The sequence below is a fragment of the Acipenser ruthenus genome, chromosome 7, assembly GCF_902713425.1.
Source record: "Acipenser ruthenus chromosome 7, fAciRut3.2 maternal haplotype, whole genome shotgun sequence".
In the NCBI taxonomy this organism is placed as follows: Eukaryota; Metazoa; Chordata; class Actinopteri; order Acipenseriformes; family Acipenseridae; genus Acipenser; species Acipenser ruthenus.
Window position 1 is genome coordinate 2,900,038 of NC_081195.1, and position 22,481 is coordinate 2,922,518.

General features: G+C 38.5%; 1 protein-coding gene across 2 annotated transcripts in view; it reads right to left on the reverse strand.

Annotated features, from left to right (window-relative positions):
* Positions 1-20,320, reverse strand: part of LOC117414956 (VPS10 domain-containing receptor SorCS3-like) — a 144,118-nt gene extending 123,798 nt beyond the window's left edge. For both annotated transcript variants that reach the window (XM_059026120.1, XM_034024822.3), the window contains exon 1: positions 19,419-20,320. In XM_059026120.1, coding sequence (XP_058882103.1) covers positions 19,419-20,186 — 768 coding nt within the window. In that variant the 5' untranslated portion in view covers positions 20,187-20,320. The remainder of the gene's footprint in view (positions 1-19,418) is intronic.
* Between the last annotated feature and the right edge of the window lie 2,161 nt (positions 20,321-22,481).

Sequence of the window (22,481 nt, forward strand, 5' to 3'; positions counted from 1 at the left end):
TATAACACATTTGTTTTTATAGAAGGTTTTGAATGCATTTTGTATATCGCATTTCTTTATTACAGGCATGTGAGCAGAATACACATTAACATTAAGATGTTGTTTCTTATTAACAAAGAAGGAACTGTAATTTGATGGATTGTGTTTCTGGTAATACTTCATCAACCAGAGCATCCAGCCCAGATTTGAAGGCACCTACTAGAAAGGACATTTGTGTGGAGTCCCAAATTAGAATTGGTATGCATTAGGTGTTCTGTTTAGGTTAGCTAGAGTGTGCCAAATAAAGTAATTAGCAAGTTTCATCACAATTGGACCAGATATATGCAAAACTCTAAAGTGTAACATGTGTGCAGTATGCACAGTACACAAGCCCATCTATACACTAGCTCTCTGTGGATATGCAACACTAGTGGGAGATAACAATTACTGCTTTCTAGTTGTATTTTACAGTAATGTTACAACTTTATACTAACATTTTTTTACAATTGTACTGAAATTACACCTTCAGTCAATTAATAGAACCATTAGTTGAAATAAAAAGCAGCCTTGTAAATATAATCTTCATATAGCTGGCCATCTTCTCAGCACTGGCTTTTTTGTTCCCACAGATAAGAAAGAAGTAAGGCCATAACAATTCTATATCCATTTCCTAAAAAAAGCAATCGTCTGGATTTGGGAATTGATGAGGGATCAGTGTGGTCTTTTAAATGGACTGGGTGTTTTTAAAAATCCCATTTCACATCACAAATGGCAAATGGGGTTCACTGTTTGTATTTGGTCAAATAGCACTTGTTATTGTAAAAATACAGCTTCACATACGATTACATTTGTAAAACATCCTTAATGGAACCCTATGAGCTAGAATTGTTTCAAAGCACTGTAAGAAGCACAGCTGTTCATAATAATCCCACCCACCCCCACCCCCACCCCCACCCCCACCCCGCCCACCTCGCCCACCCCGCCCACCCCGCCCACCCCGCCACAGCTACAAAAACCGAATGAGAGCCACCAGGTAGTATGATGGAAACCGCAATCATCAGAACACAAATCCACCTTAATCATATGATGGGCATGGCACATCCTTAACAAGTTTAATCACACCTGTATAAGCAGCTCTATCTGAATGTGTGTGAGTTAGATATGGGCATCTTGACCTGGGATATGCATCCCCAGTGAGGATGATAATGCCTGCCATCCCAGATAATGAACACACCAAGAATCTCATCAAGCAGCTTTATGAAGGATCCCGGGGTGTCAGCTTCAACAACATTACTGAGGAGTTGAAAGTTTAAATTTTATATAAATGCAATGATTTTGTTTATTAGCTGATCAGGTATTATTTTAGACATCTAAGTGCTTGAAACTTCTGGGAGTCACGCTAGGCCACAGGTCCCTTTCTTTCTCATTTCTAATTATCATTTTTTCAAATGTTTTTTATCTTTGTGCATTGCATCTTAACTGAATAAATTAATTTCCTGCAAAACTGCTTGAAATCTCTCCTCCTCCTCTCTTCTCCAATATGTATGTGTTTATCTTACAGCAGTATTATTAAATGAGTTCACCTCTTAGATCACACTCCCATGCTGTATGCTTGGATTCATCTGCAGTCATTTCTCTCCTACGTTTATTTTATTTTTAGCCTGCTCAGACAGGTTTTTATGTGTTCCTCTGGGTGTGCTTCTAGCCATTTTGAATAAAATGTACTTATTGTTTTATCATGTCAGACTATAAGTTATTGGAATTTATATTTATCAGGTTAACCACAGTTGCTTTGTTTAACCCTTTACAAGGGACATACAGTATGTGTCCAACAAATACAAATTATGCTAACTTTCTTATTTTTGCAATGAGGTGCGCGAAACAGGGTTTCAAATTTACTGACAGGTTGGATCTGGTCATCCAAATTGTCAGTTTCCTCGTAATACCTGACTCACCCCTTGTGTACCTTAAGGGGTTGAAGCACAGGGGAATCACCCTGGATTGCATCAACCAGCTCTTTGTGGTTATCCTTGGATTAACCCCTAAAAATAAGTGGATTCTCTGGTACTGTAAAATGCTATAAAGAATCCAGCTGTGACTTATGTAAGGTATAAACCACGATGGGCAGTTCCCATGAAATACACACATGCCTGGTTTATAACGCTTGTAAAATGGCTATTTCAAAGTTAATTGACATTGAGGGATGAAAAATAATTAAAACCCTTTTTAAATAAAACAATACATTTTCATTATGTGTACATCCGCTGTGTTATATAGTCCCAAAGGACAAAACATTTAATTTGTATTCAATAATTCGTTTTAAGTTGTACTTACAACTTCGTTTTAAGTTGTTAAAATAACATTTCCATTTACTGTGAATTTCTGCATTGAAAGCGGCATTTCATAAGTAGAGGGCAGAGTACAAGATGGTAAAGTGTTTTTCTGGGCAGAGTTTCTCAAAACTAAGGAAGAAAATGGCGCGGCTGCAATGGAGGCTGGAGTCGGACTAGAGGTGAGTTTAAAATTGAACTTTTTCTGTTGTTGGACTCCAGTTGCTTGGCAAACTGCTTTCAGATCGATGTTCGTTTACAAACATTATTTCCCTTGATGCCAGCCTGTCTTCTAAAAGTAGGTGTACCGCTGTACTTCTCAAGCAGCGTTGTGAGAGACTGGCTTTGTTGCTTAGTTTAGGCATCATTTCGCTGAGTAAATGTATCCCCATCGGTTCATGGGAGTGCCAGTAGAGTCTAGTGTTCAGGATTTGCTGAGGAGCTCTGAGTGGGTGCAGGTAAAAGGCTGTTACATCGGGAGGGCATTTTGATAAATATTTTTTAAAGCTCTGCGCCGAACAACTGGGGTCTCAGTGTTAAAAAACTGGAGACTTGAATACTTTTCGCTGGTTGAACTTCTTAGACTGGCATAAAATTCCCTCAAAATGTTGCTGGGGTTTTCTGGACTTATTTCCTTAAAATGAATGTCCATATTTTTTTTCTTTAAGACATTAACAGCCCATGTTGTAGTCTTTTTAGTTTTTTTTATCTTTGTTTTCTTCTATTTCATTTAGCTGTGCCTCGTAATCTTATGTGTCTACTGTTGACAGTTTCTGTAGCACTTACTTTTTTCAGGTGGATTACTGTCTTTACTAGGAAAGTTGGTGCTGTATCAGTTCTCTGGAGTTTCATCCCCAAATATATTAAATAAAATAGGTGGAATGTCACCCATTTTGTGGCAGTGGTTTTATAGCTAATAAATAAAATGATAGTTGGTCATGGAAGTTTGTCATGGAATTTTTATAACGTTGTGCCTATTGATTTATACAGTGTGAAGCAGTTCATTAGTATGCGAGCCGTGTGTATACGCTATATGCACAGTCATGTGATGCTGTTTAACCAATCAGGGGTTGTTATTTTTATGCCATTTTATATCCCAACATAATCAATGCAGATTATTCTAAATCAAAGCACAGAGTAGAACTCACTTTATCCAGCACTGTTTTAAGCTTTGTAAATGTAATGATGACATATTAGAGCGATTAACGCAGAATGGTGTTGAGACACATCTACCTTGTTTGGTAATTGATAACTAGGAGCTGCTTAGGACAGCTTACTATTCGGCTGTGCCACCTGTCCCTTTGAAATGGCTTATTGTCTTGACTGCAGGGCAAAATCAAATCCCCCCCCCCACACACACACACATTGCTGCCTTACTTGTTAAAAGTTCAAAGTTGGTTGTCGTTTAGACAGTAAATTCAAAGGACAGTGGCAGTGAAGTGCTGGCCCCAGTGCAGGGCTTGTTCTCTGAACCTAACCTTAACCCTAACCCTAAAAGATCGAAAATACAAGGAAAAAACTACAAGTACCAAAAAAATCTTCTGTCATTATGTTTGTTTGCTGTTAATGTTAATGCATTTGAAATAGCCCATCCCAGTGTTATTTAAACAATGGTGCTCGTCGGAGACTGTGGATTAGAGAGTGCTGTGATGTAGTGAGAAGTGGCTTGTTAGCATCCAAGTTGTGCATCTGCTCATTCTTTCCAACAAGACGTGAAAATGACTTGCTTTTTCCAAGCCCTTTTATGAATAGAAAATGTACCTGTGCAGCCATGCTTTCCATAGGTCAGTGTTCTTCAATTGGCTGCCCCCAAGAGCCTTCCGTCTGGCCCATCGGATGTCAGCTGCAGTACTGCCAACTGTGCGGTCTTTCCGCAAAATGTGGCTGTTTTTAATTAAGTTTTGCGAGAAAATCACTTTCATTTATGGGGGTTTAATGTAAAACAACTAAATAGGCTTTTAAATCGTCCAAGTCTTTACTTTCTCATTAAACGCAGAATGAAGAACGCTAAAATGAGAGCGCAACATTTTAATAAATGACTAGTCTGTATTAATGTTAATACAATTACGAATAGTGATTGTAATAAAGTGTGTCCTGCATTTATTCTTTTTTAAATTATAAATGAATCGCTTATTAAAATGTTGCACCCACATTTGCATGCAGTTTCTTTGTTCTGCATGCACCAAAACAAGTACATTAAACCAATTCCACTACTAAAGGGCTAGCAGGGATCAAACAAATTCTTAAAGGGGAAGAAAACGTCATGGAAAAACACAGAAAAACAACAATCCTAAATATTATAATAATAGTCAAGTTATATTTACTAACCTGTAAAAAGTTAATATTTAATATATTAGAAAGCTGCTTGTTCACAGATAATAAATTACCACTTCAAACTAGCGTTTCTAGTGGCAAATCACACGGCCATTTCCACTGTGGATTATTGTCTGAGATCGTCAAAGACGACAGATCGACAAACTGCACTGATCTCAAAGACATCCAACTGCACAGAACTTGGTGCACAGCAATGATAAATTCAGTCCTTGGGCCATGCTTTTTAATTTTTTAATTTTTTATTATGGTTTCTTTTGGGAAGAAGTAGACAGGTTTTTTTAAAAGTAGTTGTCCTTCATTACAAATGCTAGTTGCTGATCCACACGGTTGAAAGGTCGCTGCTATCTACAGGGTGCTTGTGTCCCCTAACAAGCGATATTTATTGACAACACGCAATAATACAGCAACAAATTATCTCTGCACTTTACCTGGTAATAACCCTTCTCCTTCCTTGTTTACAACACTTTACTGTTTACTATTATTATTATTTCACTTCTTCAGATAATGACTCTCCTGTAGCTTCTATTTTTCACCCTGGTCCTCTTCTGACACTGAACAATATTGTAATGTATTTTATGCATGCCCGCACACAGTGGGGTGCAGCCCCCTCCATTTTTTTGTCTGCCCCCCCCCCCCTTCCACCTCATCATGGAAAGTCTGGTGCTGCTGTCATGGCAAATCTGCCCCCGCCACTGATCGACGTGCTTTCATTACTGAACTTGCAAGCTTGTTGTGCAGTCATTTTTCGAAAAACAAAGACGGTGTGAGCAAATGTCAAAATTTTAGACAAAAAGGAATTTAGTTAATAGTTTTAATAAAATTAAGATTACTAGCATGCAGTTTTAATAGCATTACAGTGCTAAATATTTGCTTTGTATTATTAAATGGCAATCATAAATCATATCATTGCCTTATCTGGCCCTCCAGTGAATGTAATTGAATACCCCTGCCATAGGTGCCACAACGGAAGTTTAAATTGCAAACAGTATTCTCAAGAGCATCTATCTAATACACAGACAGCTAACAAACCTGGAGCTCAGTGATAGAGAGAATTGTAGTGTGTGTGTTTTGGGGGAGGGGGGAGGGGGGGGGGGGGGGGGGTGATCCCTAATATCTTGTGTGGGGCCTCTTTTAACAAGATCACAATTCCAGTCATCATCCCACGTGGAAGGTCTTATCTACTAAACGTATTAGCAGGTAGGGTTAAAAATGGTGTAGCTGTTAGGAACACTAATGACCTGTTAGCTGTAGCACTTCCTACAGGAAACTGCACATTAGCACATTACAAAACAGGCACCCAAGCAGTAGTGGTGTCAAGGGAATTAAAATGTGCTATTATGGCTGCGGCTAGCTGATGGCGAATGCAATGCAGTCAGCATGCGCGTAAATTTCAGTAGAAACTAGAAATAATGTTGCTGGCCTTTTCCTATGTATTCATGTTGTAACGAGTGGCATATTATCTTTCTGGTGAATGATCATGTCAAAAGTGCCTTAACGATCCACATTATAATAGCTATAATTAGTACACTTGCCGGGCAAGAAAACATGAATTGCAGATGGGGGATGCAAAAGTAGTTCTGTGAGGCAGGCAGTGCTGGACTGATGGTTAAGAAATGAAGGCAAACTACTTGTTTCTACTTTCACTCTGATTAATCGTTTTTGAAACAGGAAATAAGATCATTTAAATGCCCCTTGAACCTGGGCAATTGGGGAATTTGACCGCCCCACCCACCTCCCCACATGTATAGATGCTGCCTCTCTTGTCCCTGTATGTGATAACTGGTGATTCCTTACAATTCCACCCTATAGGGTTTATCTAGAGAGCAGGGAGTGGAGCACATGGTAACTTTTATAACCATAAATCGACAGGTTTCTTTTCTTTCTTCATCATCAAAACAAATCTTATTTTTTTTAGGATTAACAATGGACTGCATTATGCTCTTAATGATAAATAAAATGTCCCTAGTTGAATGTGTCTGCTTACATTTATGTCATCCAAATCCACCTTGATAAAATACTCAGTAATAATTGACTGGGCTTATCTTCATTTGAATCGATGTTAGGATTATGTTTTGGGAAAGGATTTCATTAGAATTAGTGTGAGCCTACCAGGTAAGCACAGGAAAGCGTAATCCATGCATTATTCCAGCTATTCAAAATACATGTATTTGTAATCCAGTAATCTATGCATAATACAATCAAAATCCTATAACAGATGATGAATGTGTTTATGGCTGCAATGTAATCGGATTTTGTAGCATGTGCTATGTATTCATTTTGTATACAAAAAGTAGTGCTTTTACTTCTGTAGTTATATTTTACACTACTGTAAATGGAGCAATATATTTGATAATAATGAATTGTAAGAAAGACCATACATTTTCAGAAATGAAACTAGTTATTCTGATTTTCACTCAGGGAGCAATATGGCAAATGTGTTCCTTTAACATTAAAGCTGGTTCATTTTCATATGCGTCAAAGAGCATGGGTGGTAACTGGCTATCTCACACTCCCAACGCAAGCACTTAAACCCTGGTACAACAGCGGTGGTATATCTCATTACCTCACCTCTTCTTTAGAGGGCAGCAGTACCATTATAGCAGTACATCTGTCACACAGCAGAGCGCTGCCTGCTGAATCTACAGCCATTTTTTTTCAAAATATACTGTTGGTTGTTGTAAAGCTTTATTTATTTTCTATACATCAGTGGGGTACTGGGTCTAGTCCAGTTCCAGCTAGCCTTAAAATACCCAGCAGGGTAATGATTTCCTTTAAATAAAAGCCCCCCTCTCCTCATAGCTGAACCATAAACACACAAAAGAACGCTCTGAAGCAAATGATGCTGAAACTCTTCAACAGAAAACTGTGTTCAGTCTTTTACAAACACCCTTTCTGTTAACCAGCTACCATATTTCAAAATATCAGCTGATGCCAATTACCAAGGGCAGAGTTTGAGGATTGTTAATCTAGATGACAGCCTCAGGGCGCCCCTGAGAATGATTATTTATTACTGTTTCAGAGAAGCAAGACTAGCATCCCTTCGTTACAGTCGCAGGGAGATCTGTGCTCCGTTCTTGCTGAGCCTCTAATCACAGTCTCGTGAGATTCAAGCCACTCGGCTGAGTTCTAAGATAGTTTTGCTTGCCAAAGCCTTATTAACCAGCCTTGGATATTCAATATAAAAGGGAAAGACATTTGAATAAAGTAATGGCTTTTGTAGGGAGAAAAAGAAAACAAATGGAAACACTTGAAAGTATGGTAGAAGCTGCTGTCACAAGGGTATGTATCCAATCGATCTAGAATATGTTGTCTTCCCAACTATGCACACAAGTTTAACTTTAATAATATTCAGCGAGCTCAAATAGTTAAACTAAAAAACTGATTAAACTAATAATTAATAATTGTCTAATCTTGCCTAAATCCCCATATTGGTTTTATCTTTTCTTTCTACATATCTTTGAACTTGTAAATAGATTGTGGTGTGTTCTGTATTCACAGTATGAAATATTCAGGTACATTTTTTAAAGAAACGGTATAGAAGTTGTAAATAAAGGGCTGCTTTTTGTGCCAGCCTGCAGATTGATTATTAAAGACGGTCATACTTGAATATACAGCAATACAGGCTTTATACAATTTAAAGAAAGGTTGTAAATGCCCATTTGTAATTACTATTTCAAATAGCTTATAGGTTATTCTTTATGCTTAATACTTCTCAATATAATTTCCCAGCTGGCAACCTTTTCTACAGATGTTGTTTTTTTTTTTTTTTTTAGTAGGGGAGAGGAAAGCGCCCCAGACAATAAATAAAAAAACATGTTGTTGATGCTGCCAGGGTTTTAACCCCATATTTAGTCAACCATATATATATATATACTGATTTGAAAATGTACTCCGATATATAATCAGTAAATATAGAATTACAACACGTATTCACTTTGGCATGTTGGTATCCATATATAAATACGAACATTGTGGTTGGCTTAACAATATGACATTGTTACATATTAATGGATTATATTTGAAGAATATGGGCAATTGATCTTCTTAAATAAAAAAAAGAAACAAAAACAGATGGATGAGACAAAGGAAATGTTATGGAGAATACATTTTAATATCAGCCACCTATGTTTCAAACCTGACATTACAGCAAAACATATCAGCAGTTTTTATTTAATTTAATTTGTTATTGTACTTAACATAACATATCAATACATTTCCCCTTGTTGAGCAGTGAATGCCACAGTGACAGCAAACTCTACATGCAGTGCGTAAGGGTCCTTCACTATAGTGCTCCCTCATTATTTCACTATCAGTGGAAGTCGTATAGTGGAACTTATGAGAAAATCAATTAATCATCGTTAAGGATTTGTCAATGTCAAAGATGCATAGAACACTCGGCACAATGCTAGTTAAAGAAACAGCACTTTTGAATGTTTATTGGTAGTTCCTGGGTACACTCTTTGTTTCAGTTATTTCTAATACGTGAAGGGTGTCTAGTGTTATATCTTTAAGCATGATTACGATTTTTAGGACAACAATGCTAGGTTAAAATAAATCTCAGTAAATATCACAGCCAGCTTCCAGTTTGTGTATGGTATAATTAATACACGGTGAGCTAATAACCTCCATTTATCTATAATATATACAATATAAAAAAGCCATCCAAGTAATTGTACTCCTCTTGGTGTAGAGAAATTAATTAAATTGCAGGCAAACTGTGTCAGCTGCCAAAGACATCCTGGAACCCTTATTATTAATTAAAAACAAAGCTCTTTTTTATCTTCACCTCATTTGTATAAAAAATGACAACCTTGGTGAACCACTAGCAGCTTCCAAGAAAAGTTAAACAAGTGTGGTGTCAGGCCAGATCATTGATTAATTACATGATTGGTGTGAAAGTGTTCCTGATTTTCTGCAAAGCATGTCTCTAAGCATCATGTACTGTTCACTAGGACCTCTCTCAGCATGCCAAGCCCCGCAACAGCAGTGTGTGCAGTGATACGTGTTCCCACATGGCTTTTCCAAGGAGCGTCAAGCAGGCTAAGAGGCTATGGAAATGGTTTATCTTATCTATTGAGCCTCTTCTGAGCCTGGACTGACGACAAGCTGAGCAAGCTATGTGGTAGCCGTGTGACATTGAAAACTGTTAGCTGAAGATCGGACTGAGATGAAAGAACACAACTTTAAATCTGTACTGTAGCATCAAGCTGAATCAATAAGTGGTCCTCAAGGTATCATGCTGGGCACCACACTATTAATTGACATGACATCATTCACTTCATTTCTGTGTGCTACACCAAAAGCCTTAAATTACTGTACTGACATTTTGTTGTCATTAATTATTTCTATTTGCATGTGAACAATTCAGCTCAGCTGTTCAGACCCACGGATACCACAGTGCAGTGAAGTTCATAAAGGGAGACGGTCTATTTAAGCTTGGGTAAATATTTAAACCAGGGGTTGAAGAGCTTGCCCAGATGTGGAGCTCTGGGGATGAACAGCAGTGACGCTCAGGGTCAAAGCAAAGCATTGCCCTGTAAATCAATAGTAATGGGACGGGTCATTCGCAGTGCCCTGCTTTCTATTTGTATAATTTATAGAATTTATAAGAAGCAGCTAATGCAGTCTCTAAAGCACTTCTGGAAATAGAAAATCCACAGCACTGTGTATATAATAAACTAACATGACAAAGAAAAAGTTTGTGAACAATTCACATGCTAAGGCCCTTCGAAATACTTATTCAATTCAAATAAGAACATGTATTCATGACACACACACACCACTCCTCTCTATGGTAAACCTTGAATCGAATTGAGTTTATCATTCATAGGGATTTATTTGAGAGGGGGGGCAGTAACACCTTTTTCATCCGAAGTCAGACCCTTATTTTATAACCAGCAGCAGACTGATTAAGTGGCTTTGCATTCAGACTGTGTGCCCCAGGTAGTATTGTCCAGTATAATGATATGTTGCTACTGTTTGTTTCGATCAGCAGGAGATTGTGATAAAACAAAATCAACAAAGAAGTTACAAAGGAAACTAGACACATATAGAAACCTTGGAGTGAAAAGACATGTGGCAGAATGGAGGATTGTCATTCATTTGAGCAATAAAACATTACATGATGATTTGAGGATTGTAAAGAGCACTGTGGGACGAGACTGCAATTCCTTCGATGTCTTTCGATGCCCTCAGATCCCACCTAATGAGCACTGTGGTGATACGTATTGCTGTTCAATCGTTTGACCCTCAGCGACACACAGATACAGTCCCTATCTAAACACGCACAAACATCTCATCTTTTTGCTGTAGAAGTTTGTCTCCACTAAGGGAGCCCAGCAGTTAAATTCAAACCCACGAGGCCAGCTTCTAAATAACAATCATATGTATTGCCTGTCCACTGTGCTGCTTTTCATGACAAGTATAGAATGTAGAACCACACTGTTTAAACAGAGTAAATAGCAATGTGACGTTCGTTTTAAAGTTTGAATTAGGTAGAAACTGGATCAAAAACAGAAAAAAAGGAATACATTGCATTTCAAATGAAAAAATAGTTCCTCTGCTTTGTTATAGGTCATTTTATGATGTATGAGGTTTATTCTAAAAGTATATTTAAATATTTATTGGATTTTCTAAAAAGATTTTTCAAACCTGAAACGGTAATTGCCCCTCAAGCTCACTACTGATATTCAAGAGATTACTATGTACAGAAGAATCTGAGTTGGTGAGTGTGGCAGGGTGGACGAGTGGTGACGTCAGGTCAGAAGCAGGAACCGAAAAAACTGACACCAGTACTGCAGATACGATGCAAAGGCGCTTGCGCCGTTTTATTTTTATAATGCAAAAATAAAATAAAAGGTTCAAACACAAAACACAGTGCTCACAGAGCAAAATAAATATTTAAACAAAACAATCACAAACACAAATAAATAACAAATAATCCAGGTCAGGCTGGGCAAATCGCCTTCACTGTTCCTAGATTTTAGTTTTGTTTTGTTTCTCTCCGCTCGCTCTCGTTCCTCCTCTGAACACCCACCCGGAATGCAGGCAGCTGCAGGTTTATATATCGGGTTTAACTGGCTAGTAATTACTAATAATTACTCTATTACCTCTCGGCCACAATCTGCACAAGTTTTTTAATTACTGTGGATGGGGCTACCCATCCATGCTACTAAACAATACAATAACAAAACACATGGCTACGCCGACACATTTATAAATAACAAAACAATAACAAAACCCGCGGCACTTCACCGCCAAGTACACATAAATACAATAATAAATCATAAAACACAAATACAAAATAAGGGGTGGAGGGGGAGACCCCATTCTAAAAATAAATAAACAATAACTGAACAGAGCTCCTCGCCCTGTTACAGTGAGCTCCATCTGTTTCCAGATGGAACAATTCACACACCATTGGATAACCTCTGCCACACTGTTGCAGAGCAGCAGAGCAAGCAATGATGCTCCCAGGCCCCAGTGTATTCAAATGTTTAAAATGTATTCATCTGCCTCTTGCCAGCTTGTCTCCACTTCTTTCTGATTGTTCCCTTTGGTTGAGACAGCTGGTAGCAGGAGGTCGGTTCAGTACTGTTTTGTTATCGTTCTGTTCCCAGACTGGCTTTAAAGAATGCAATGCTAGCGATGTTAAGCTATACTCCTGCCCAGGTCTTTAGTTGCCATTGCATTGTTCAGTACTTCAGGAATGTTAACGTTATGCATTTTTTCAGCGAACTTCAACTGCAGTCTAACTACTATCAATGATGTACCTTGGGTTAATGCACTTTCATTTCAATTTAAAGGAGCACGAGCCAGCACGATTCATCAATATGTTGAAGAGCAGGATGTTCAAACAGAAATCTCTCGCGCCTTCACATCCAGAGATATTGCATTCATATGATCCTCCCAGATTACGGTTATGGAATATTGGACAGAGGCAGTTAGACAGACAGACAGGACGAGTACACCCCCCCGATTAAGAATGGGGGGTGTACATGTACTGCTTATATAATTGTTCATTACAATTATATAAGAAGTTCTCTAGATGTTAAAATGACAGCCTCCATATACCTACAAATATTAACATATACTAAAGAAGGTCCTTAGCAAGCTTTATCACACATGTAAAAGCAATTATCCAGACACCAGAACATGCAACACTTGAAGTACCCATCTGCACTATATCTATATCTACACTGTTAAACCGTCCTCTGCATACACACTCAAAACCACACAAACTTTAAACGTATAGGACACACACTCAAAACCACACAAACTTTAAATGTATAGGACACACACTCAAAACCACACAAACTTTAAACGTATAGAAAACACACTCAAAACCACACAAACTTTAAACGTATAGGAAACACAGTTTTCAAATTAAGTTGTATAAAAAAGATTGTGAAACAAATATCACCACTTTATTGTTCTTTGTTTTTTTTTTTTAAATGATAACTGTGTTACTCTGTTGAGAATACTCCCAAAAGATAAAATGGGAAGTTCGACAAGCTAACAGCAACACGCTTCTCCAAGAAGCATAGTTTTCTCCTCATTTTCAATGTGTTTCTTAATCGCAAGACTCCCTCTAGTGTTTAGAAAAGGCTTATGCCAAAAGTAACTTACTGTAAGCATATGAAGGCACGCTGCCACCTTAGATACTAATATTGACCTCAGGTTTCCTCTGTCAGATAATAAATTAATTTTCAATTGGCCCTTTTATGGGGCAGTCCTATCCATTTCTCATTCATACAGCACAGCATATAGATGTGACATGTATAAGCACAGGTTTAGAAGGCAAAGCGTGTCCTTATAATTGCTTTGGTGGTTTAAGCACAGAGAAAGAAGCTGTTAGTTAAATCAATATGCAATCAGTAATAGGTTATACAGTCTAACGTCACTATAACGAAGCCTTCTTATAACGAACCCCCTTTTTTAACGATCCAAGCAGCAAGAACCTACTGTAATGTGAATCATGTGTGACGTATGCAACTGTTGCTATCTTCACACAAACTGCAACCATGGCAACAGGCGTGAGGCGGTAAAAAGATTGAAGCAGCATGCATTGAGAAAAGCACAAAAAATATGAAGCAATCTATGGTGGATATGTTTTTCAAGAGAAGGGCACGTAATTACCAGACTTGTCAACTCTACCGTATTCACCGGGAGTCTCCCGTATTTTGGACCCTTCTCCAGGACATCTCCCGGGACAGATTTTCTCCCGTATTCTACTGTTAAACCCCCTTATGTCAGCAAACCTTTAATGTCTATAGAATTAAATGTCTGGTGTGTGATTACTGCAATTCCCGTTCTCTGTTCTCTGCAGGTTTTAACATTTCTCTGCTTTTTAACTGTTTTTCATTTTTAAGTACACGCATTGTAACCTTGTTTTTAACATTTTACTGCTAATTTTATTTTCAAAACGTATTTTATTTTTCAACTCAATACATTTTATACATTGATCAAAACCAAATGCTGCATTCTCATTGGTTAAAAATGAACATGGTGGCATCTGCTATTGCGTATACTACTTAGCAGCATTCTAACGAAATTCCAGCATGATTTGAGGGAGCTTAATTGAAAATGCATGAAGGATTCGCTCAGGTATACCAGGTGGGTCTCTCCAAAATAGGAAAACAAGACAACGGGAAAACGCAGCTTGTTCAGGTAAGGTAGAAGTGTTTAGAATTGAAAAAGAATGCATGTGCAACACAATAAAGGTTACATTATTACACTGGATCTTTAAAACATTACAGCTCACAGAAATAAACAAGAAAGACCTGCTGCACAAGAATCACATTTTCATCATCATCATCAATAATAATAATAATAACTTATAAGAAACTAAGGGGCATCTTTTGGAAGTTCTTCTAAGTTTGACCTCAAAATGTATTATTGAGTATTTCAATAAACAAGTTAATTGTCTGTAACCTATACCATATTCCTTACACACAATTTCAGCACATAATACATTCTCCATTTAAACCAACCAAATATTCTGCGCTGGTAGCTTACACCATATAAATCACAGAAAAGCATATTTTAGATATACAGTCTACTGCACTGCACTGCAGGTCTTTTACAGACAGGTTGTTTTAATAATTCAGAAGGCTCTATGTAAAGCCATCCTGGTTTTTGTGCTCCTCATTGTATCATTCTGCTTAAGTAGAGCATTCTTAAAATCCTTGACAATGGCATCAATAATTAAAATGCAATTGAACAAAAACAATGTGTTTGCTTAGTAACTGAATATATTTAAACATTTCAATCTGGCAGAAATGACCATGCCCTTATTTAAAATGTATTTCAGGAGACTGTGCCATGCTGTGTGTTCAGAGTTCTACTGTAAACAAATTTAAGGAGTAAACACAGTGTAGGTACAAGGAGTGGACTGCCACAGGCACCAATTTGCTATTCTCTGGAAAGTATAGTAGGATTAAAATAAAGTTGCTTACACAGTAGTTTTGTCTATGGAAGGGGGGGGGGGTAAGTTGAGGGAATTGCATATACATAATAAACAGTGCTTGTTAAATGAACATACTGGAACATCATTTTTTTGAGTCTAGGAATCCACCAATGCAACGCTCCTTCCGGAATCCTAAGTGAAGACCAGCGACTTTGCACCGCCATGCTATTACACAATGAGCCCCTCAGGAACGCCTATGCTTTGACTTATAACATATTTTGACTTGCCTTTTCTGGGGCCATATATTAGTTGAATATCTTGTCTTCCACTCAATGCCTTTTTATTTTAATTGGTTTCTGATTTGCCTATAGATTATTCTTTTCTAATCTTGGGTGGCTGACCAAGGAAAATGTATCAGAGCTTAGAAGCTCTGATTTTAGATGCCATACTGGATGCTGATGACAAACAGCTCCATTTTTCTTTAATACAAGAAGTCTCTAGAGTTTTTTTTTTCTCTGTACACTGCCAGACTGCTTTCCCAATACTCGTAGATTTAGTTGAGTCTCAGCTCCCTGCAGTTAAATGTGAAAAGACAGAGACAGACAAAGGGCTTGTCAGTTTATCCTTTCAAAGATGGTGCTCAATGGCTGCTATTTGAACCTTGGGCTCTTAGTAAAGAACCTTGCAGTGTAATTGATAAGTTGGTAGGGATCTTTTGGTATCTGGTACAGTAGATGTTCCTGGATGCTTAGTGCAGGACTAGGTATTGGCAACAGCTGTCATACAATCATATAACAACATAAACAGTGGAATCCATTTTATATTAAACATGGCAAATGATTCAGGACTGATTTCAGAAGTCTTCCTGATCTGTGACAGTTCTTGTATTTCTTTATGGTTCCATTTAGATTCCGGGAGGGCAATGGTTTGTATTTATGGCTTATATCAGTGTTACATAGAAGTACTAAAAAGAAATCCTGGATCACATAAACCAACTAAATGTATCCTCAGTTATCCTTGGATTACCCATAAAAATAGGTGGAAGATGAAATCCGGGGGGGATTTTCCAGTGCTGTAACAACCTCTAATAAAATCGTGGGGAGACATTCCGTTGGGATATAAACTGATGAAATCAACCCCCATCTTCTTTGATGTATACTGTTAGATCTTTCAAAGCAATAAGAGGAGGTGTCTCTTTGGATGCGACCCCTGTGTCACCAATTCAACTGCAGCCAGGCTGGTCAATACCATCTTACAACAGCTTTGGAACCCTATATTAAATGAGTTGGCTCTGCTTCCTATTGTAAGACATCACAACACCACTATCACTATTGACACTGATTGGCCTTTCTGAAAGCAGTCACACAAGAGAGGTCAATGACTGGATGGGAACGGCAGCTAAACCCATCTTCTTGTTCCCCCAGGAGAGTGGTCCCTCCAGCCAGCCGTAGAGATCCATTTGCACGGCAGTGTGCAGGAAAGCTACTCTATTCCCTGATTCCTCTCAGATAAAAAGAGGACTTTCAGGGTCCATCGCACCATTCACAAGCAATTAATAAATCACAAATGCAATGAAGATAAAGTACTGCATCAGGAACAAAGAGAGGGGTCAGCTTGGTCTGCAAGCTCCTTGTGAGACTAAAGCACAGATCTAATGGCTGATGCATGTGTGTCTTGCTGCCTTGTGATTCTTGTTAAGTATCCAGAGATGATCAGTGCCGCACCACAGAAGCCCCCAAAAAAAGTATAACGAGTTAACGTGCCAAACAACTGAGTGAGACCATTTCAAATGAAGTTTTGGAAGTAAATTTGTAACTCATCATAAGACATAAGGCAGCCCACCGTGCAAATGTGACAGTTCAGTGAAGATAGATAAACAGTTGAATAAGGCTGTTTCACATGAAAGGCAAGAGGACTGGCAATTGTTTGTTTGTTTTTTTAAATGTAGGATTTCTGAAATGTATTCATATTATTGTTCAATAGCAAGAAATGTCAAGCATATTACAGTAAATCAGGAGCCAGACATCCATAAATTGCTTTTTAAACTTTTCATTAATTAACTATTTCAAAGGAATAGATGTTGTAGTAATAATAAAAAAGAAGAGTTTTGTGGCTGAAACCTTTTCTGTACATTTTATTCAAATTGATTTAATAAGTTCAAATTTCCTTATAGTACGTATTCCTTCCTGATTCCAACCATGTTGTCAATAATATGTTGCAAGAAATAAAAGAATGCATTTAAAAACCAACACATCTTGCTTGAAAAGTACCGGGCAACCCCAAATCACTGCAACACATTCATTTGAGCTTGTTATTGTAAATGAGAACATTGGAATATGTTTTAAAAACGCAATGTGAAAAAACACTGCGGGCATCAATTCAACCAATAGCAATGTGATGTAATTTAATTTATAAGAAAAAAATACCAATAAAAAAAACAACGACATTGGATTGAACTAGAGCATTGTTGTAGGCGCGCTTGGGGTATTTCTCTCGCAAAGCGCTTCATATTGTAAATCTCCTAATGCCAAGCCCTTTTATTTAAATATCATCCATAGGTTGCTGAAGATTACAAAAATGCTCCACCTTTTGGTAAAACAGCGTATTTACAATGCAAAACCATGTCAATAACAAACAGGGGGACTATATATGCTGTGTAGCATTGGTATTCATTGTTTATTGCAATTACGCCATTCCTGCTTGAGAAACGTTAAAAACAAAGCAGTCAGAATTAACCTTCCGGGTTTGCTTTTCAGAAATTGCATTTGTTCTGTAGATCACTCAAAATGTATTTGAAACAAATTACAGCTGTTTTAGGACTATGCTGCTGTACTGTACAATTTTAGAATGGCTACAAAAGCCCCAAAAACTTCTATTGAAAGTGGCGTCTATTATCTTTAATGTACTATCATGCCTGGTGAAATCATCGCAGAGATGTGGAACACGCTTTTAATTGTATACCAGTAGCCACTTGGAGAAACAACATTGAACAGAAGCAACATTAAAGTGATTCATCTTTAAACATTCGTTTTAATCGAAAGTAATTTGTCTTTAAATTTCGCCATTAACACAGCAATGCAACCAATTATTTTGGGTCAACAACATATATATGTGTGTGTGTGTGTGTGTGTGTGTGTGTGTGTGTGAACTGAACACTTTTAAGCAAGTATAGTGAACATTATTTATACAGCAGAAAGACGTTTTAACTTTTGATAACGACCTTACTGTATACTCTAGCACCTATTTGTCAGAAAATAGTGGTAATCGAAAGGTGCGTTTTTTTGGTAACTGGTCGATTTCTCCTTTAGTCCTTCCTCCTTATTCTTTGAAAATAAAAGCGAGAAAGTTTTTTGGTGTGTATTGGGGTCTAAAAAACGTACCAATATGCTATTGAATACTGATTACTAGTCTGGTACATGTATTAGGATACTGCATTAAATGTATGTCTGTCATGATCAGTTTGATAGCCCATACACAAGGCTATTGCTTTTGTGTAGCTGTTGTCTTATTCTCGTCATTATAATGAGTCACACAAGAATTGCTAAAACACCAGTCATTGGTCAACAACGCATTACTCATTTTCTATTCCCTGTTTGACCATTACCTGGCTTGAGACTGGGAGACCGAGTGCTCTTCAATCAAACAGTTTAATGGAAAATGGAGGATCTTTACAAGTTTGTGGATAGAATTGTTGATTTTTAACAGAGCCAATCTGTCAGGGAGTACATTAAAGAAGATTTCAATTGACTCCGTTTTAAAATAAATAAAGTCATTCGTTTTTCTCGTGAATGGAAAATTTAAAGGAGTTATTTCAGTTTTTAGTTTATGATATAAAGTCGCACGTTGTACAAATAAATAAATAAATAAATAAATAAATAAATAAATAAATAAATAAAAATAACAATATCCTTACCATTTAAACCATTTTATTATTTGCCAGTGAATCTCGCTAAAGCATACTAACAAACTGCCCTGTTTATAGAAATGACATTTGGCCTTATCCTGGTATTCTGATGTTAATGAGCATAATTTGATTGTTGAATTAGTTGGAAAAGGGGCCGCCATCAGAGCCAACTATACTGCAATAAATAAGCTTTGCTTGGTCGTAGCAAACACAGAACGCATTGCATAAAAATAGTGTAAAAAAAAGTGCATAAACCATCACCAGTTCCAAACTGCCAGCAACAACACAATGTTTTTTAAGGTACAGTAGTGTGTCGTTTCAATAGGATGTTAAGAAAACACACGCACTTTGCAAGAGGAAAAACGACTGCGATGAAATGAGGTATTTCATGAATTGATAACAGAAGTGCTCCATGCTATGGAAATAGTACATTTTATGTGCAGTACTAAATGGTTGAACTTACACTGCTGTTGTGTCCTGACCAGTGCACCATGGCTTGGTTATGAGCAGAATCCCCTGTCAGTGCGAATGTGGTGCTGGTAAGTTTCAACTCTTCCTGCCTGGAGTTGGTCACTTTCCCGTCATCTCTGGTCCATTTCAGCTCAGCTCTGCTCAGTCTTTGTCCGTCCTGTGATGGGAGAGCGGTTTTCCTCTCTCCAGACTGCTCTCCATCCAGTGGGGTGCTGGATCTGCTCCGCTTTGCTCTCAGCAAGTTGTCACCGTATATCAGATTTTTGACGTCTTTATGTACAAATTTGCCCCTATCTGAAACTGCTTCCCCACCATCCTGCCCTAAATCACCCGGTTTCTCCACATCCACGATCATCTCTTGCCCCCGCACCATATTTTCCTTGCCCCCGGCCTCTTCTATACCAGGACCTGTCACTTTGGAACTAGCTGCTTCGGCTATGGACTGGGGTATTATCACGCCACTGCCCATTGCCTTTACATCCCCGGCAACACCCGTTACATCCGAAGCAATCGCAACCCCTAGCCCAGAATAATATGGCTCCACGGACCTTTTCAAATGCTTCTTTAGAAATCTTGTCCCCGACTTCCCCGCGTCCATCTGCAGGTCCAGTAACACACCCCTCCGGTGCTGTGTCGCCGGCGATGGGCACGATGTGCAAGTTATCTCACCCTTGGCAATAATCAGAAAACAAGCGGAGATCAGAAAGCAGATCCACAGAGCGGAGTGCCAGCCTGGGCAGGAGCCAGCCCCCCTCTCCATCGCTTACTAGGAATTGGGGTTTATTCTTTGCAATTCCCACTTAACGTTTAGGGAGCCCACGACTCCTTGGAAGTTAGGGAGAGTGTTGTCGTTGCTGCTGTAGTCTTGGCTTTAAAAAAGTGCTTTTCAGCGAAACTGTTCACGTTCAAGGATTTGATCAAGTGAGCTACCACACGGGGGAGGAGCTGAGGGGATGCCAAGCTGCCAAAGACAGAGGGAGAGAGACGGAGCAGAGACAATGCAGGAGCAGTTTTGTAACTAAGCGCGCATCGATGCTGCATTTGAACAATAATTGCCTGGTTAATACTATTTTCTTACGAATAATAAATACCCCTATTCATTAAAGTTGTGCCAGCTTGATGCCAACTGCAAAGCATTACTTAGGGCGAATGTCACAGTCTGGTAACTGTATAGACTACATGTAGGCTACTCTAAACTACAAATAATAATAATAATAATAATAATAATAATAATAATAATAATAATAATAATAATAATAATAATCCCAACAGCTCCCTAAATTGCACAGATACGTAGATACTAGATATTTGTGCTAGTAAACAAGAGTATTAATTTTATTATATTTATTTATTTTACGATATTGGATGCGTATTGATAACAGATAATAGGCTAGGTAGTTGTGTACGTTAACGTAGTTAAACACAGATACACAGCAGCAGTCAGTTAAAAACAGATTAGAAATGATGACTAGGTAGGCTATCCTTTATTGTATAGAGATAGTATTCACAATGCACTCGGTGTGAGCAGTGAAATGGTTAATGTCTGTCGGCTGCAATCTTGTTAGGAATACTCATTAGATGCTTTTTTACACACTTTACTGCAGCAGAGATTTTTCAAGTAAGATAAAGGAGCTGGGAGTAAACGTTTTAGTTTCCTTTCAATTCGAAGACGACCAACAACATACTTATGGGACATGCCTGCCTATTGGTAGGTATTACTGAGCTCTCTGTATCACAGCTGCCCATAGGCCCCTTCCTGGGGTGACATCCTCGGTCCCGTCTACCGAGGGATCAAAATAGTCAACCCACGGAAGCCGTTCCTCTTTGCCTCTCAAGAGGGTAAGGTAAGACCTTCGGTGTTGACAACTGAGCGTATACTACAATAACTTTTCTGGGTCGACTGCAGTTCCCCAGCATTCATGCTGAAAGCTGGCTTGCCGCTTTTGTGGAATCAGTGAGTCTAAAAAATTAAATTCTCCTTTCTTCAGCAGCCTGCCTCGCTTGCGTTGCAGGCTTTCTTGTGTTGTTTGTGTGCGACTGCCTGTGCAGTATTGATTTAGAGGAGTGTGTGTGTGTGTGTGTGTGTGTGTGTGTGTGTCTTTTCAGCCTACACTCTTGGGGAGAACCCAGTTCCTCCGCGGGGCTAGGCTCTGTAACCCCGCCGTTGAGCGATTCCGCCAGCTACTTATGTGCAGTTGGCACGTGGTGCGCACAGTGCACGCGGTGTTAAGTACCTCAGCGCCCTCGGTGCTCGGTGCACGTGGTGCGCACTGTGCACAGTGCACGCACCTCCCTGCGAGTAGTGCCCTTGGTGCTTGGTACACCAGGTGCACGCGGTGATCAGTACTCGGTGCACGCGGTGACATACACTACCTGGGCACTGTGCTTGGTGCACTCAGCGCGCATGGTGTTTGCTGCACTAAGCATCATAAGGTAACAGGTGCACACAGTGCGGGCCTGAGTTAAAGAGAAGAGAGTCTTGAACTGTTGAAACATATCTGCTGAGAAGAGTAGCAAGAGTCTCCCGCTTTGTGAAAAAAGCCTGTAGACGCCATGACAAGACATCTAGAAGCTGTGACAATTCCAGAGCCTAATAAAGATACATAGAATGGGTATCAGTACTTAAGAGCACGACTTCCATTACATAATATTGTTCATTTTTACTTTGCTTTAATATTGATATACATTGTCATTGAAAGGAAATTACATATTTAATTAAGCTAGAAATAATGAATTGAGTGTCTGCAACCACATAGTGTCTGAAACCATATCATGTCTGTACTTATGAGCACCACTGTCTACAAACCACTTACCAAACCTTCACAAGAGGTGCATCATTTTCAAAAACGCTTAATTATTATTGATTTATATTGTGTAAAGTGAGCTGAAAGAAATGGTGCCTTGAATTTGCAGTAGACATCCACTACAGATTGGTAGGCTACATATTGTTCAAAGATGTGCGGTTTCAGTTATTTATTGACCAGCTATATATATATATATATATATATATATATAATCAGGCCTTAGAAATTATGGCATGTGATTGGTTAAAATC